Source organism: Fusarium solani, assembly GCF_023522795.1.
Source record: "Fusarium solani strain SB1 chromosome Unknown bctg00000000, whole genome shotgun sequence".
NCBI classification, from domain to species: Eukaryota; Fungi; Ascomycota; class Sordariomycetes; order Hypocreales; family Nectriaceae; genus Fusarium; species Fusarium solani.
Window position 1 is genome coordinate 6154522 of NW_027072157.1, and position 15979 is coordinate 6170500.

Below are 15979 nucleotides of genomic sequence, written 5' to 3' on the forward strand. Positions count from 1 at the left end.
TCAAAAGATACAGTTATAAATCCATGACGGCATCGAACTCCAATCAAAAAGCACCCCAACTTGGTTATTTAGACCTTCTATGGCGGCATGCATAACAGATATCAATCCCCGGAAATGATGGGAGTTGCCACTCCAGCGACATCGAAAAGAAAGGGAACGCTCACCTTTCTTCTGTTTTCCAAAGACTCAAAACACGGGCACGAGTAACCAACAGGGAAACTCCGAGACAAGAAAAAGTCAACAAGTTCTCATCAGAGGTAGAAAAGGCTAGTTGCTACGTCCGGGACGCCGATTGTGGGCAGAGTTGAAAGAGCCGGCTGCAAGAATCAGTATGAATAAAATCGCTGGACAAGGACAAAGATGGTCTTTCAAATTTCCCCTTTATCGTGTTCCTATACGTAGAGATTTGATATCTCGACAAGGATGCCAAGTCCTCCACGATGTTTGTCATCAAGATATCGCTTCGCTTACCCCTGAAGCCCGCCTTTCCGCGTAAAGACGCATTGACTCTTGCAAACCACGCCATAATATTAGACCATAATATTACGGATATACGGCATTTTAATTAGCCTATGCCCTTGTAATCTCTATCCAAGGGAACCTAGCTGTCAGTCTTAGAGCCGGGAGCTAAGTAGCTAGTAGCCGACTTCATCTTAGAAGTAGTTCCTTACTGCCTATATGCTAACTTGCTTCTGAACCATTCAAGAGCAACGACCATGAGCATTCATTGCCACCTTTAACCTTTTAACTCACGAGAAATTCACTTTATTACTCAGAAACGACGGTATGGTTGAAATGATTAATCTATTCTAGTCTATTAAGTATTGTCTAATCCAGGCTACCTCGCACCTAAGCAAACACGCTCTGCAGGAGATAGTCGATGGGAGCCTCTCTGTAATCATCCTTCTCAAGATAAGCCAGAGCAGTGTGGTTGACGTCAAACACATAGTTGTCAGGCTTGTCGAGAGTGTACTTGGGCCAGGCGAGGGTGCTGTTGCCGCCGCTGACGTTGGGGTCGGTGCCGTGGATGAAGGAAACCCACATCTTGCTCATGAGGTCGGCGAGCTCGACAAAGGTCTCGGGCTTGCCCTCGAAGGGGTTGGTGGCGTAGCCGACACCGTGAATGTTGTTGAAGACAAAGGCGACCTCCTGGAAGTGAGTGGCTCCGTAGATGGGGCCGAGGCCGTTGACGTAGACGTTCCAGAGGTAGGAGTACACAGGGAGGTTGGCGGCGGCGTAAGACTCGACGAGAAGTCTTCGGCCGCTGTGCTGCTGGTAGTCACCGGCAAAAGCAGAAGCTCGCTTATACTGAAGACCCCAGGGAGAGGCAGCAGGTCGGCCAATCTGGGAAGCAGGAATTCCAACAGCAGGGTCGTCAGGGTACAGAGTGGAGAGGCTGGCAATCTGGTTGGCGCTCATGCCCAGGCTGGTGAGCCAGGCCTCCCACTGGTCGTCAGTGTTGATGCCCTGCTTGACGTAGGCGGTACCCTCGTCAAAGTTGTTGCCGATGAGGACAGGAACGTGAGCAAACTTGCCCTCCTTCAGGAGCTTGGAGCCCTGGGCGGTCATGAAGTCACCGTCAACGACAGCGCTGAAAGAGGGCGAGGCGACACCCAGAGGGTTGGTGCCGTTGAAGATGTCGTTGAGAGTCTGCCAGGGAAGCTCACGAAGGCACTCAAGGCGGGCAGTCTCGTTGGTGCATCCTGTCTTCTTCACGAGAGCATCAAAGTAAGGCTGCCAGGTATCGGCATTAGCAAACTTGGCAACAGGGCTGCCGCTCTCGAGGATAGCGCTGCGGAACAGGTTCTTGTAGTTTCCATCGTAAGCGACGAGCTGCATTCCCAGGGATCGAGCACCAGCAGACTCTCCCCAGATGGTGACCTTGTTGGGGCTGCCACCGAAGGCACCGATGTTGTTCTGGAGCCACTCGAGGGCGAGGCGCTGGTCCTTGAGGCCGAGGTTGCCGGCTCCGGCCTCCTTCAACTCGTTGCTGAACATGAAGCCCCAGTACGAGACTCGGTAGTTGATGGAGGCAGCAATGATGGGCTTATTCTCCTTGACGGACTGCTCAACAATGTAGCTGAGGTTGTAACGGGGGTCACGAGAACCTCCATTGACATAGCTCTATGCAAAGTTAGCAACAGTGAGTCAATTGATATTTTGATAACTTACACCACCATGGACCCAAACACCAACGGGAAGGTTGTCACCAGGCTTGACGCCAGCGGGACGGACAACGTTGATGCTCAAGCAGTCCTCAGAGACAGGGTTGCCCAGGCTCTGAGTATCGGAGCCATATCCGATACACATCAGACCATACTCAGTGGCAGTCTGGACCTTGTCAAACTTCTTGGTGATTGGCTTGGGCGAGGCAAAGCGCAGAGGGCCAACGGGGGGCTGAGCATAAGGAATGCCCAGGAACTCATCCTGAGCATAGTGCTCGTTGCGCAGACCCTGATAGGTTCCCAGAGGCAGGTGAACCGTGGGGGCAGCAGACGACGGCAGGGCGGCCGACTCGGAAAGAGTCAAGCTCGTGAGAGCTGCCAGGAGGATCTTGGCCACGTGGGAAGGCATCTCGGGAGAGTTAAGATGGCGAGATGGGATTTTTGACAAGAGAAGGAGAGAGGGTTGGTGAGACACTAGTAGAAAGTCTGTCTATGCGATCGACAGCCCAGCTATAAATCTATCCCAAAGGGCCCTTGCCCCCTGACGCAATTGATAGGCATGAAAGGGTCAAGAAATTACCTCGTCCGGCTTGAAAGAAAACGCCCGTACGGCTGCTCCGTGCACCGGCGGCCATTGCGGTCCACGACTGGGTTCAAGATCCGCAAGATCCATATCGTCAGCCTAGAACGATTTCCATTCGGGAGCTTTCCCCACAGGATGGCGGTGCAAGTATCTCGAGTCATGAAGGGGAGGATACGAATAAACGACCGCATTCAACAAATTACCATGACTAGACAAACGGCGTCTTTTCCGCTAACAAACCTTCTCTCCTTGGAACTTTCCAGCTGTCAATGTTAACCCGGTTTCCGCTGCCGTAGTATAACGCCGTCTTTGTCGGGCGGAAAATCATTCCCAACAATGGTTAGTACGGGTGAGGGGTGTCTCGGAACTTGTCTGAACCTCCGAGTCCCCGCGGCCAAGAATTGCCAGATTCGACCTGACCCCCGAGGAGCACATTAAAAAGCAAAGAGACGCTTCTCTTAGTATTCCTACTTTGCCATCCTTACCTGATCCAAGGGACGAATTTGGATAGATAGCCGGAAACCCACGAATGGCATGTCACGCCAGCATGGCCCCACGAGGTATCCAGGGGAAAAGCATCGTGGCAGGCAAGGAAGCTGTTCCCTTGGCTTCTAGTGAGATGGATGCCTCCGAGGCCGAGCACGACGTCGACGGATGCAGACGGTGAGTATTAACTGTGATATAGGGCCACGAGTCAATGGCCTGCACCAAACGGCCCAGGTCCCTTGCTTCCATCCCATGTACGGCTACATACAGCCGAAGATGAACAAGAGTTCATCCGTGGTACTGGTCCCCGTCGTTCCATGCACACGTGGCGCTGGGCACGGGCTGCAGTTCTGCTCTGCATGCCACAAGTGGAATACATGCAGGCTTGGCCCCTGCATGGATGTCCCTGGCTGCGAACCAACACGCGATGCAGCCCCTGCATGTCGGCTCTTCACTGCCATGCCATGCCATGCCACATTGTTCTACCAACTCTTCTACCGCGATTCCAATCCTTACCTGAATGCCGAGCAAGCCGAGTTATATAGCACACATAAGTTCCCTCTCGGCGCCATTTGGAATAAATTCGTAAAAGAAGCAAATACAGTATGGTTCGTCTTGTGGAAAAATTGTAAGGGTCAGCTCACAATGGTCCGGTAGTCTCAAGCTGAAGACAGGGTTTCACCATGCCCCAAGTTCGGATCGATTCCGCTCAGGACTCAAACAGTGGCCAGAGACCGGGCGGCTCTAGTGGCCTAAAAGGGTCAGGCCTTACTGCGTAGTACCTCGCTTTGCCTGTTATTACTTTCATGACTTGCCCCCCGTGCAAGTTCACCTTCTGGTCGTGGCTTAAGACTCTTGTTGCATTGCTGATCATATCCCAATCTGATGTTGATGGCGCGATAAACCCATCCATGAGGATCCGCGGGTTCCTGGCCGTCTCCCCTTGACCCGTGACGCCATGGTTCTTCACAGAAACTCTACCCGACCCGGTGCCACGGTATAAATACCCAAGACGGTGGATTACCCTTCCAGGGTTCGAGAGGGTCTTCCCCTCCCTTCCCCCCTCAGGGATACTGACTCTGTCACCATCCAACCCTCCGGACGACATTTCCCTCTTAACCTTTTCCTCCCGGTTCCATCGTCCGTTGCGATTCCACCCGTGCACAACTTTAGAGTTTCGACAAAACCAACACAAGCATGGCGGGCATTGACGCCGAGGAGAGAGGCACTCGGCTTCTGGCAGCTTGCTGGGCTCTGGCGGCTGCGAGCGCCATACTGCTCTTTCTGAGGATATACTGCAAGCTCTGGCGAGGCAGAGGTCTTTGGTGGGACGACCACTTCTTGATCATCTCTTGGGTAAGCTACGTTCGGGCCGAAATTTTAGATCCTCTGGCTGACGATTGACGCTTCTCCAGGTGTCACTGGCGATCGCCGTGTCGATCAATACCTATCTCGTGTCTCTTGGCTTTGGCCGTCACATGTGGACCATCAGCGATGAGAACAAGAAGACCATCAACCTGTTCACCATTCTCGTCGCGACGTTTGGCATCATCGCGACGACGACGAGCAAGACGTCGTTTGCCGTGACGCTCTATCGCATCGCCACAAACCAATGGATGAAGTACTTCCTCATCTTTGTCATCGTCACCATCAACATCTCCATGAACCTCGTTTGGATCTTTGGCTTTGCCAAGTGCACTCCTGTGGAAAGGGTGTGGGACAAGACGGTGCCAGGAACGTGCTGGGACGGACGGAAGCTGCTCAAATACCAGCTGTTTGCAGCTTGTAAGAAGAAAAAGGAACGAGCCCGTGATTCAATCGGCTGACCCGTTGTCTAGATTACTCCGCCATTCTCGACTTTGTTCTGGCTTTCCTTCCTTGGCCTATCCTCATGGGCATGTCGATGCGACGCCGCGAGAGACTCGGTGTCGCCGTGGCAATGAGCCTGGGTGCCATGTGAGACATCCCCCAAGACATGATGATGCTGACAAGTGACTAACGCTCGTATAGTGCTGGAATCTGCGGTATTGTCAAGGCTGTACTGGTGGTCAGCATGTCGAGTACCGATATTACCTATGACCGTGTTGACCTCACAATCTGGACTCTCACGGAACCTGCGGCTTCCATCATGGCCGTGTGCATTCCCGTTCTGTATGTACTTCTATCTATACATGTCCATCGCAAATATACCTAATACAAATAAATAGGAGGATGTTATACCGCGAGCTCAAGTCGAGTCAAAAGAGCTACCTCCGCAACAGATCCCACACAAACCCCCTCGACGGAACCAACGCTACCAACGTAGCGGGCAGCAACACGAAATCCAAACGATACGGCCCCCATTCCAAGTACGGCCGCAACTCTGTGGTCATCATGTCAGCCGCCGGGTGGCAAGAGTCCCAAGAAGCCCTGCAAGACCCCACGAGCACCCAGACTAGCCGATCCAGGTCATCTCCCAGCTCGGGCGGAGGCGTCTTGAAGACGGAGGAGGTGAGGGTGCATCATGAGAGGTTGAGCACGTTTAGCGATGAGAACTCGATAGAGTTGAAAAACATGGGGCACACGGCCAGTGGAACAGGACCGAAGGGGAATGCTCCCTCTTTTTAATTATACATTGCTACTAATTTTTATTGTCACGAGTCACGATAGATATTTGTAAAATAGGTACATTAATATTCTTCTTCTACGAAAATGGCCCATCTTGCGTGGGCTTTTTGGTTCTTGACGCGACATTGATGCCGTGAGCGATGCACACTGACTTTGAAAGGATGACCGGCAACTCGACCTCGTGTCACTAACGTGCTCAAGTCTGATGAATCCCATCGATCAACATGCTCATCAAGATCACTTACAAGAGCACAGCATTGTTTGTACTTGGACCAACTAGACATGCAAGACCCGGGCTCGCCAGGTGCCAAAGGCGGTTCCAGACGTCTAGATATAAAGTCCAAGGTACCATTGACCACTCGGGATATTATCAGACATGCGATCTTCGGGAGCTTGATGGGTAGTATCTCATCGATCTCCACATTGATCGGTAGCAATCCGAGGATGCTGGAAATAAAGATCAGCACTGCCTCGCCGGGGCAGTCCAGGTCGATCTCGCCCCCACAGGAAACACAGATGCAGGTACCATTTACGTTGCGACTCTATGTAGCATTGGGCGCTGACCATCATTATGCTGAAAGCTGTACTACACTCTTTGTGGCTATGCTCAGCACCATCGCAATGGGAGAGGTGCTCCAATAGTTACCACAAGAGGGCAAGGAGTATCTAGCAAGATGTGGCGAAATGTCAACTACATGATGCGAAGGATGTTAGAAAGTTCACTAGTCCATGCATAGATATACTTATTAACTATTTATAGTGACTAGAATTCCAGCTATGCGGTGACTAGCTGAGTCTTGACTGTGGGTGAGATGCTTCGGTAGGTGGATTTGGAGACCTCCACATGAAACAAAATATTGTGACCCCCGCCCGCAAGGCAGATGACTGCTGTAATACGTAGATTTATAGAAATATTACCAACATCATGATAGAAAATGTTACAAGGTGAGACCATGTCTAAAGTCTCTTAGACTCTTTGTGCATGTTTATTGCTATCTGCAGAACAGGATACACTCATTCCTTTGCGCTTTTGCGCCTCCTAACCTAGAGCAGCAAGGGGTAACAGCAAATTCAGCCCTTCAAGCAGGGCACTCTTAAGCGATGAAACAGGGCAGACGTTCAATGTTTCCCAGGTGGCCAAAGCCCTGGAACAGACCACCTTGAGGTAAGTGGCGCCCTGGACAAATTTGATCTCGTCTGCTCGTCCTGGTCAGTGCCACTCCTAGCACAACGCGAATGTGACCCCAGATGGCGGGTTGTCCTGGCAGTTGACGCGCTAATGACCCGGGAGAAGCGCCTCAGCCGCGCCGGCGCAGGGTCGTTGAGGCAGATGTAACGGGTTGAAAACTTGTCTTGGCTTTAAATGGTGGTAGTACGTAGTAGTCTTGGCTCTTGGATGAGCTAGATCTGTTGTTTAAAAACATTCGTCACGATATCAGCCCATGACGTCATGCTCCCATTTCCGACGTCGGCATCCAGTGGCTGACATAAACAGAGAAACAGTCAAATCCCGTGATTTCGCGTGCTCAAAGTCCCGTAACTCCGTGATTCTCTGAAATCTCGGGCGTCAAATGATTATCATGATTTATCTTGCTTGTGCCGGATCCCGCGGACATCCCGGCCATCCCGACGTAATATCCAGCCACTGGCGACGCTCCAGTCGCGCCCGGGACCCCTACCACACCGAGACTCCGACCACAGGGAGACGGGCAACTGTGCGGATGTGACGTAGGTGGCCCACTCGGTCGTGAACCGGCATCTTTGGTGCCGCCCATCTCGAACGAAATCAAATCAATTTTCTGTCTCTTTTCGCTGATCAAGCAACCAAGGTCTAGAGCGTGCCAGCGGCTCGCGCTGTGACGACCTGACTAATTCCGTTGGCTCCAGGTTTCCGACCTTGGACCGCGGGCTAGACCAACGCTTATTATCACCACCGCCATCACTCTTCCTCCTCCTCTTTCTGTTTTGCTTTCTTGCTATGCATTACTGGGTATGGCTTCGCATCATCAACCTGGGCCTTCTGGCCATCTGCAGGTAGCAGCGGCATCCAACCTCCGCCGCACACCGAGCCCATCATCATCGCGAGTATCCATCAACCCTCCTGCCACACCAGGGAGTCCAGCGCCCGTCGACGAGTCCGCCCCCGACTACTTCAATCCTCTGAGCCAAGCTCCCTCGGCGCAATCGCAAACTTCTCTATCATCTTTCCCACGACTACCCTCGCAGACTTCTCTTTCCGCCTTTCCCGATGTCGCACCGCCACCGAGACGACCTCCAGTCGATCAAGCTCGACTTCCGAGCATCCGGCTGAGGCGGACTTCCAATGGATCCCTCTACTCCGACAGCGGTCTCTCGAGCGAATTCGACCCGAACCGTCCCCGAAGCATTTCTCAACCCGAGCGAGCGCGAGTTTCCGATGCTCCCGTTCTTGCTCGACACTCGAGGCGGGTGCCTCAAATAGCCATGCCTCGACTCACAGAAGAGGGTGCCCGACCGAGTCTCGCAGAACTGGGTATGGATGGACCGACCAGTCCTTTGTCCCCGGCAGTATCGCTTCCTGACCAAGCTCACACACGAGAACCGGACGTGGACATGACCAGGTTGCAACGGGCAAGGAAGATGAGCCGAATGTTCTGGCCGGGACATCGAAGGCAAGGGGACCAGAATGAAGCTACGCGACCTTTAACCGCCGAGGAGGAAGAATACGCCCAAGAACTGGTGGACTGGCTAGACGTCATTGGTGAGTTACCTACGTCATTGTGTATCGCGATATCGACTAACACGACCAGACCCCGAGGTTCAGACCCTCTCTACCCTGACCAACGTCCAAAACTCCCTCTTCGTCCCCGATCTCGGTAACTGGGTCAACCGCCGACCTACCTATGCCCTCTCTCGACATGATCCCGAGCAAGACTGGGCAAGGGAAGCCATCGCCGAAGAACGACGCCGAGAAGCTGTTCGCGAAGCCCGTGAAGCTGCGGCAGAAGCTGCCGAAACGGTAGCAGAGCCTCCGCCCATGCAACGAAGCAGCACCATCACGTCACGCTTGACCGAGTCTCACTACGCCGCTCTTCCCCATGGGGCAACACTCGAAGGATGGAGTGCTAGGGAAAAGGCCGAGTTGGACGATCATGTTCGACATATGCTTCACTCTAGACGTGCCAGGTTCAAGCGAAGCCTCAAGGGTTTTGGACAATATGTCAGGAGACCTCTTGGCTTCTTCGTCACCCTTTACGCCACCCTTATTACTCTTTTCGGTTTGGCTTGGGTTCTCTTCCTCATCGGCTGGATCTATGTAGGCGAGAAGCAAGTCTACGCCATCCACATCATCGACAGCGTCCTTGTTGCGTTGTTCGCCGTCATGGGTGATGGTCTGGCACCCTTCCGTGCCGTCGACACTTACCACATGATCTTTATCGCTCGCTACTCTGGCATGATCCGGAGAGCAGAGAAGGGCAAGAAGCCCAGGACCAAACTAAAAAAGAAGAACGTCCCGCCAGAGATCCGGAACAGTCCTGAATATGAGACCAATGGACGTATCACTGGCTACCAAGCTAGGATGCTATTGGAAGCCGAAGCCTACGACCCCCAGAACGATCGACAAGACGGTAGCATGAACAACCTCGATAACAACAAGGATAGCGACCAGATGGTCGATCTTGAGAATGCCAAATCGCCTAACCCCGAATCGGACATGCCGGCCCTAACGTTTGCTCAGCTCAAGAGTCTGCAGCACCACCAGAAGAAGCTGGCCAAGTCGCACAGTTTCTACAAACCACAAGAAACATTTACACATCACGCCTTTCCCCTGAGCTACCTCGTGGCGATCGTCATTCTCCTGGACTGTCACTCGTGTCTCCAGATCTCTCTAGGTGCCTGCACCTGGGGCATCGACTACCACACCCGACCATTCGCGCTGACAACGGTAATCCTCTGCGTCAGCATAACGTGCAACATCACAGCCGGTCTGCTCATCAGCAGAGGCGACCGCAAGACTCGAAAGAAGGACGTATGGGAGCTCCTCAACCGACAGGAGTTAACGGAAGACGCCATAAAGCACATGGAGGAGAAGAAGAAGAAGGAACAAGAGAAGGAGGAGAGGGGGAGCAGGTCGTCGGACAAGGATGAGTCTAGCGGGAGGACTTCGAGGGAGCTTAGAAGGCTGGTCAAGTTGCCGAGTTGAAGGAGGAGTACACAAAAGGGATGGATGATACATGAGGATACATGTGGATATGATGATGACGGTCTAGTATAATTCCTAATGAATACAGTGACATGTGTACAAGGAGTGTGTGATTGATGTGTTCATGACAATGGCTATGACATAACTGCGAGAGAAATAAATCGTGACGCTCATAGCTTGATTATGCGATATGCCACAATGGCGTGGGTGTCTATGCTCCCCAATGCAAGAATACTGGCAGCGTGAGAGGTCTCTGTTGTAAGCCCCCTATCAGCTTGAGGCTCTACACCCCATCGTCTCCCTCAGCATTCCTCACACGCCAAAACCCCAATTTCAGGAGAACTATTCTCATTTTGCCAGTTCGTCATGTGCTTCAGCCACTCGACAAACTCCAGCGCATCCCTACCGTCCCCCCGACGGTCAGTCCACTCATCGTCATCCCGCTCCGTAACCTCGATGAACCTCAACCCGTTTGCACAGAACTGTCGCGCGGCGGGTCGCGGGTTCGCTCTCTTGAGTCCGTAGTCTATCAACCAGACGCTTTTAATGTTCTGGAGACGTCCGCGGCTGAGGAGGGACTCTATGCGGTCTACCATGGGGTGGGATGATGGCTCGGGGGCATACCCGTCGTTTTGAAAGTCGTGTTCGCGGGAGAGGTTGATTATCTCGTCGCGCGGCAGTTCAAACGCGACGTGTCTGAGATGCAGTTTGCCATGTCGGGAGGAAATGGCCGTGTGCTCTAGCCTAATCTTGCTGAGGGTGTTCCAGTTGTAAGGCTGAAGACAAAACAGGTCGTTCTCGGGCCAGACTATCATCTCCTGCTCGTGTCCGTCCAAGACGAACTTTGCTGTCCGCGGCCCGTCATGCAGCTTGGCCATGTCGGCGGTGTCATCCGAGCTGATGTAGTCGCCTGCTCGACAACCAGTACACGATTTGGAGCACATGGTCATCACCGAAGCCTTCATAATCGCAGCCCTCGAATCACTGCATGCCGTCCAAAGCCCACGACCCAAAAGATACATGGACGCATTCCCCTCTGTCCACGAAAACCCTTCTCCATCTTTACGTCTCGGCGCGGCGAGACACGATCTGCTGGGTCCCTTGAGCTTGTACTCTGCGAGGGCGGCGGATTCTTCCTCGTTTCTGCTGTTGAAGACGGTAAAGAAGTGGACCCCGCGCTTCTCGGTTCGAAAGTTGGCGGCTTTTTCCCAGATGAGGTCGCGTATCTCTTGGGGGAGGCGAGGGAAGGGGTGAAAGGTGGTCATGGTGTTGTTGGTGACTGGTGATGATGTGGGGGTGGGGTCAGGTAGGGATCCAAAATAATATACAACTTTGTGTAATATTATGCATGCAAACAGTGTGCGGTTATTTATGTCAGCATTTGCAGCAGAGCAGGCAAACCATCTACACAAACCTCTCCTCTCTACCTCAAACATATATCGTATCCACCACTATCACAGAGGCACAATCATTCACATATCATTCTCTCATCGACAACATGCTCAATTCAGGACTCGTACATCTCACCAAATGCTTATTTGCCTATCCATTTCTGGCACTGTGTAAGCGTATCCCCTATCTTGGCAGCCATGGCCTTCTTCAACGTCCCCTCGAGATTATTATACCCTTTGATGTACTTGACCGTGTTCTTGTACGTGCTGCTCTGCGGATCATCCAGGTCTGGGTTCGCCCGGTCAGCCGTCTTCCACTTCTTGTTGATGTACTTGCCTTCGCGTTCTAGAGTCGAGAGAAAGGGTGCACTTTGAGGATATCGACGGTGACGTGGATCAACAAGGGGTTAGGTCAGTGGGATACCATCGGCGAGATATCGAGGCGTACCTCAACACCGGTATGCTTCCCACGATACGCGAAGGCCAGATAATCTGAGAAGAAGGGAGCGCCATCTCCCCCGGCGTCGGAGAAGACGGCTACAAGATCCGATTCGCAGACCTCAACGGCGACGGCTAGGATGACTTCCCAGTCCTCTACAACGGCGGTGCGGTCAAGTGCTGACTGAACAACAAGAACATACCTCCCAGAAACGGCGAGCACATCTGGCAGGAAGGCGGCGTCGTGGCCACGGGCGTTTGCCAGCCTGGCAGTAAGATTCGGTTTGCGGATCTCACAGGTGATGGCAAGGATGACTATGTCGTGTAGTATGAAGCCAAGGCGTATCACATCATGGGACGAATTCCCAATGGCACGGGACGCAAGTGGAATAACTTGGACACGGTTGCAGTTGGTGTTGATCCCCAGGGGCCCATTGAAGATGCTGATGTCGATGGTGATGGTAAGGCTGATTACCTCGTCGGTTGGCCTGTCAACGCTTATATCAACTCACATCACTGGCTCGACGCGGACCCGGGAGATGACAACGGTTCAGGGGGTGGTGGGCAATGATGGTGGTAGCCCTCGACTACAACAATGAGCTGAAGCCTCACTGCATGGCTCACTCCATGGTCCCAATGCTGCACAACATGGCGGAAAACGTCAAGGTTCGCTACAACGAGATCATCGACGACAGCTTCCTTGAAGTGTATGCGGACTACGTCGTTCGTGGGCGAATCGGGTTCCGCTCTCCAAGCTTTCGTGTTGGATAGTGGCGACCAGTTCTTTTACTTCGAGATCTGGTCCAAGTACTCTTGCTGCTTCTCCTCCGAAGCCCTTGACTTGCCATGCGACCTGTGCATTGGAGAGTGCGGCACACCACCTCGATTCAACTGAGACGGCAAGATGTGGCATCTCGACGAGCATCCCCGTCAAAGCGCCGTCTAAACACGACATCGAGCCTATCTACTGGCCCTTCAAGGCCGAGGAGGAGTTTTACACAAAATTCAAGGACCAGTTACGAGATCTCTGACGCCACCCATATGCTCTGCCGGCATGAGTTCGGTGTCAATAGGTATGTATCGAGCGAGGTGCACTGTATGTACTTTGAAGTGATTAGTCCTCTCCCCGCTTGTTACTCCATATTATTTATCGTCAACCCACTTCCTCTGTGCCGCAAGGCTGGCCCCTCAGTGCCCTGTGCTGGGTCAACAGCCGTGGTACGATGCCGTGGACCCTGTTTCGCTCGCATGGTATGGGACGAGTGTGGAGAAGAATCCTCAGGGTCTGCAACGTTGCGTCCGAGTGGGAATCTACGTACAGGACCCAATCTATATGTATGTACGTACATGCAAGATCACGCGAGGAGAGGGGAACATGTTGGTTTGTGAAAATCAAGGCCAATCTATCGCGGCCAAACGTAAAATGCATGCAAGGTGCTACAGGACATGTACGGATATACAAGCGGTCACTCATCCCCAGTCCTACGCCATACAGTAACCACAGCTATTATCATGTAATACGGCCCAGCCCCTTATGAGCTGCCCGCGCGAGTGAAATCCGAAATCTGGGTCGTCACAACCAGACCAGCGACACTGGCCGACGTGAGGGTAGCAAGAACACCAGAGCACAGCGCGGAAAAGGCCAGGCCGGACACGTCTCCACGTCTGGAGGGCGCGAGCTGACCGAGGATACCAATCTGAATACCCAGAGAGCCAATGTTGCCGAATCCGCAGAGAGCATAGGTGGCAATGAGCTGGGATCGAGGGGAAAGGTCGCTGTAGTACTCGCTCGTGGCCAAGGCGCTGAATGCATTGTACTCGTTCTATGGCAGCGTGTTATTCGTCACAATTTCTTCAAAGAGACTGGAGGGAAACTTACGGTGATGATCTTTTCAGCAATGAGCTTGGCAACCTTGAGGATGTCACTCCCATCCCTCTCGCGAGAGACACCCAGCAGGAACGAGACGGGATACAAGCAGTAGCCCAGAATGGTCTGCAGAGTGAGCTTGGGATCGTTGATGTTGATGTAGTATCCCCACCAGGTGAGGAGGCCATTGATCAAGGCGACAAGGGCAATGATGCAAAGAAGAGACGCGACAATGGTTCCCGCAATCTTGATACCCAACCAGGCACCATCGGCAAAGGCCTGAAGGGCGTTTTCAGCCTTCTGCTCATCATCCTCAGGGATCACGACGCGGCCGGCCGTCAGGGTCTCCTCGGTCTCAGGGTATCGCATCTTGGAGATGGCGAGCGAGGCTGGGATGGACATGATGCAAGACGACACGAGGGCCTCCGCATTGAGACCGAGCGAAGTGTAGCCGACGAGGACGGAACCCGAGATGGTGGCAAAACCGCAAGTCATGATCTGGTGAATCTCGGCCTTGGTCATGTGAGGCACAAAGGGACGCACCAGCATAGCAGACTCTCCCTGACCGATGAAGGGTGTAGCAGCAGCGACGACAGCTTCAGCTCCAGAGACACCAAGGGCCCAGAACACGAAGGTGGCAAACTTCATGATGAACCACTGGACAAAGCCAATATAGTACAGAACCTGGACCAGGGAGATGAAGAAGATGATGGCCGGGATGACGCCGAAGAAGAATCCCGGGGTCGCCGCAACGTCAGGGTTTGTGAGGAAGATAACACCATCCTTTGCGAACCCGAGAAGATCGGCAGCACGGAGGGCGATGAAACGGAAGATGCTATAACCGGCGCCGGTGCGGAGCACAAACAGACCGATGATATACTGTCCGAGCATGCCACCGATGACAGTGCGCCAGTTGATGCGCCTGCGGTCCCGGCTGGTGACCCAGAGAACAAAGATGAAAACGGCCATGCCGAACAAACTAACAGCTCTGTTCTCGCGAGTGTTGTCGGCAACTTCTTCGGACGCAAACGAGCCGACGAGGATGGTGGCGATGGCGACAAAGGCACCAGCGGGGGTGCGGAACTTGGCCGGGATCATGTCATAGACGACAACGGCCGTGTGATGCCATGTCCAGCGGATAGGACCAGAGACGTAGCGGATCGGGACGTGGAAGAAGATCAGACGAAGAGTGATGGCGAGCCAGAGGAGAAAGGGGATGATCCAGTTCTTGTCGTTTCGGTGGACGACCAGAGACGCGATCCACCAGCCAGTGAAGAGCATGAAGAGGAAGAGGTGAATGATGGGTCGCTTATGTCGGATCAACCAACCCAGGATTCCAGAGCGGTGTCGCTCGCTGTCATCACCAGTCGAGGCAACAACACCGGCCTCAGCCTTTTCATGGTCACTATAGTCTGGGGAGTTCCATGGCCAGTCTTCTCCATTGAAGTAACAGGCACAGCGTCTACTCCATGCTTGTGGAGGTGACCCTGATGAGGCACGGCGGTCGCATCTTGGCCAGTGGTACCCTCGGTGTAGTAGACGGGGTCCTGGTGACCGCCGTCGGCGTCGACGCGCGGCGAGTGGTTGTGATGCTCATGGCGGTGCTGGTTCTCGGCCTCGAGGGCGGGATCCGAGCTGAGACGGGGCGCATTGGCAGCGGCGGGGGAGTAGCTTCAGCCATGACGACGAGAGGTCAATTGGACTGTTTAAGTGCGAGCGGTGGTGTTGAAGCTCGCGACGTGCTGCTCGAGTTGAAGGGTTGCGATTAGGCTTGGCCTAGTAAGAGGAAGGCGACCCGGGCCCTTGAGAAGAGAGGACAGTCAGATCAGCGGCGACAGAGAGGATCATCTTGACCGACGGTGGGGATGGAGGCTTGTTTAATACTGAGAGGAATGGGAGGCGTACCTATAGAGATTGGAGAGGGTGACACCGGAGGAAGCAACGCAACCCCGGACCCCGAATCAATGGACGATCCCTTGTTGGTTTGGTCTCACGCGAGCAGAGACAGAGACAGAGACAGATACAAAGAAAAAAAATCTATCGCAGCATGGGATCTAAACCTTGCACGGCACATCCATGTCGAAGCTTATCGCAGTGCTAACGGCTGGTCGCCTCCTCCGTCTGTGGCACGCACTGCGTACACCCCGGGCCGGTGTGTCGGTCGACAAATTCTGCAATCTGGTGGGCCATCGCCATCCGTCCATCCATTGATTGACCATGTGGTTGCTTGACTCGAACGATGGGAGGTTGCTTTGCGGC

General features: G+C 53.5%; 7 protein-coding genes across 7 annotated transcripts; 3 read left to right on the forward strand and 4 right to left on the reverse strand.

The window, feature by feature from the left end:
* Positions 1–849: 849 nt before the first annotated feature.
* Positions 850–2574, reverse strand: MRS44_001965 (uncharacterized protein; the record flags this gene model as incomplete). Its single annotated transcript, XM_046272407.2, has 2 exons — positions 850–2124; positions 2173–2574. The coding sequence occupies 2 exons, from the start codon at positions 2572–2574 to the stop codon at positions 850–852; spliced, it is 1677 nt and encodes a 558-aa protein (XP_046124838.1).
* A 1857-nt stretch (positions 2575–4431) lies between these two features.
* MRS44_001966 (uncharacterized protein) lies at positions 4432–5841 on the forward strand (the record flags this gene model as incomplete). Its single annotated transcript, XM_046277861.2, has 5 exons — positions 4432–4590; positions 4650–5019; positions 5073–5190; positions 5245–5385; positions 5442–5841. The coding sequence occupies 5 exons, from the start codon at positions 4432–4434 to the stop codon at positions 5839–5841; spliced, it is 1188 nt and encodes a 395-aa protein (XP_046124839.2).
* A 1992-nt stretch (positions 5842–7833) lies between these two features.
* MRS44_001967 (uncharacterized protein) lies at positions 7834–10024 on the forward strand (the record flags this gene model as incomplete). The annotated part of the gene is made up of 2 exons (XM_046268003.2): positions 7834–8581; positions 8631–10024. 2 exons carry the CDS (start codon positions 7834–7836, stop codon positions 10022–10024), a joined length of 2142 nt encoding a protein of 713 aa, XP_046124840.1.
* A 302-nt stretch (positions 10025–10326) lies between these two features.
* Positions 10327–11289, reverse strand: MRS44_001968 (uncharacterized protein; the record flags this gene model as incomplete). The annotated part of the gene is made up of 1 exon (XM_065623896.1): positions 10327–11289. One exon carries the CDS (start codon positions 11287–11289, stop codon positions 10327–10329), a length of 963 nt encoding a protein of 320 aa, XP_065480307.1.
* A 269-nt stretch (positions 11290–11558) lies between these two features.
* MRS44_001969 (uncharacterized protein) lies at positions 11559–12482 on the reverse strand (the record flags this gene model as incomplete). Its single annotated transcript, XM_065623897.1, has 3 exons — positions 11559–11747; positions 11864–12341; positions 12478–12482. The coding sequence occupies 3 exons, from the start codon at positions 12480–12482 to the stop codon at positions 11559–11561; spliced, it is 672 nt and encodes a 223-aa protein (XP_065480308.1).
* Positions 12483–12501: 19 nt separating this feature from the next.
* Positions 12502–12884, forward strand: MRS44_001970 (uncharacterized protein; the record flags this gene model as incomplete). Its single annotated transcript, XM_065623898.1, has 2 exons — positions 12502–12580; positions 12625–12884. The coding sequence occupies 2 exons, from the start codon at positions 12502–12504 to the stop codon at positions 12882–12884; spliced, it is 339 nt and encodes a 112-aa protein (XP_065480309.1).
* A 501-nt stretch (positions 12885–13385) lies between these two features.
* MRS44_001971 (uncharacterized protein) lies at positions 13386–15568 on the reverse strand (the record flags this gene model as incomplete). The annotated part of the gene is made up of 4 exons (XM_065623899.1): positions 13386–13676; positions 13733–15112; positions 15172–15391; positions 15516–15568. 4 exons carry the CDS (start codon positions 15566–15568, stop codon positions 13386–13388), a joined length of 1944 nt encoding a protein of 647 aa, XP_065480310.1.
* Between the last annotated feature and the right edge of the window lie 411 nt (positions 15569–15979).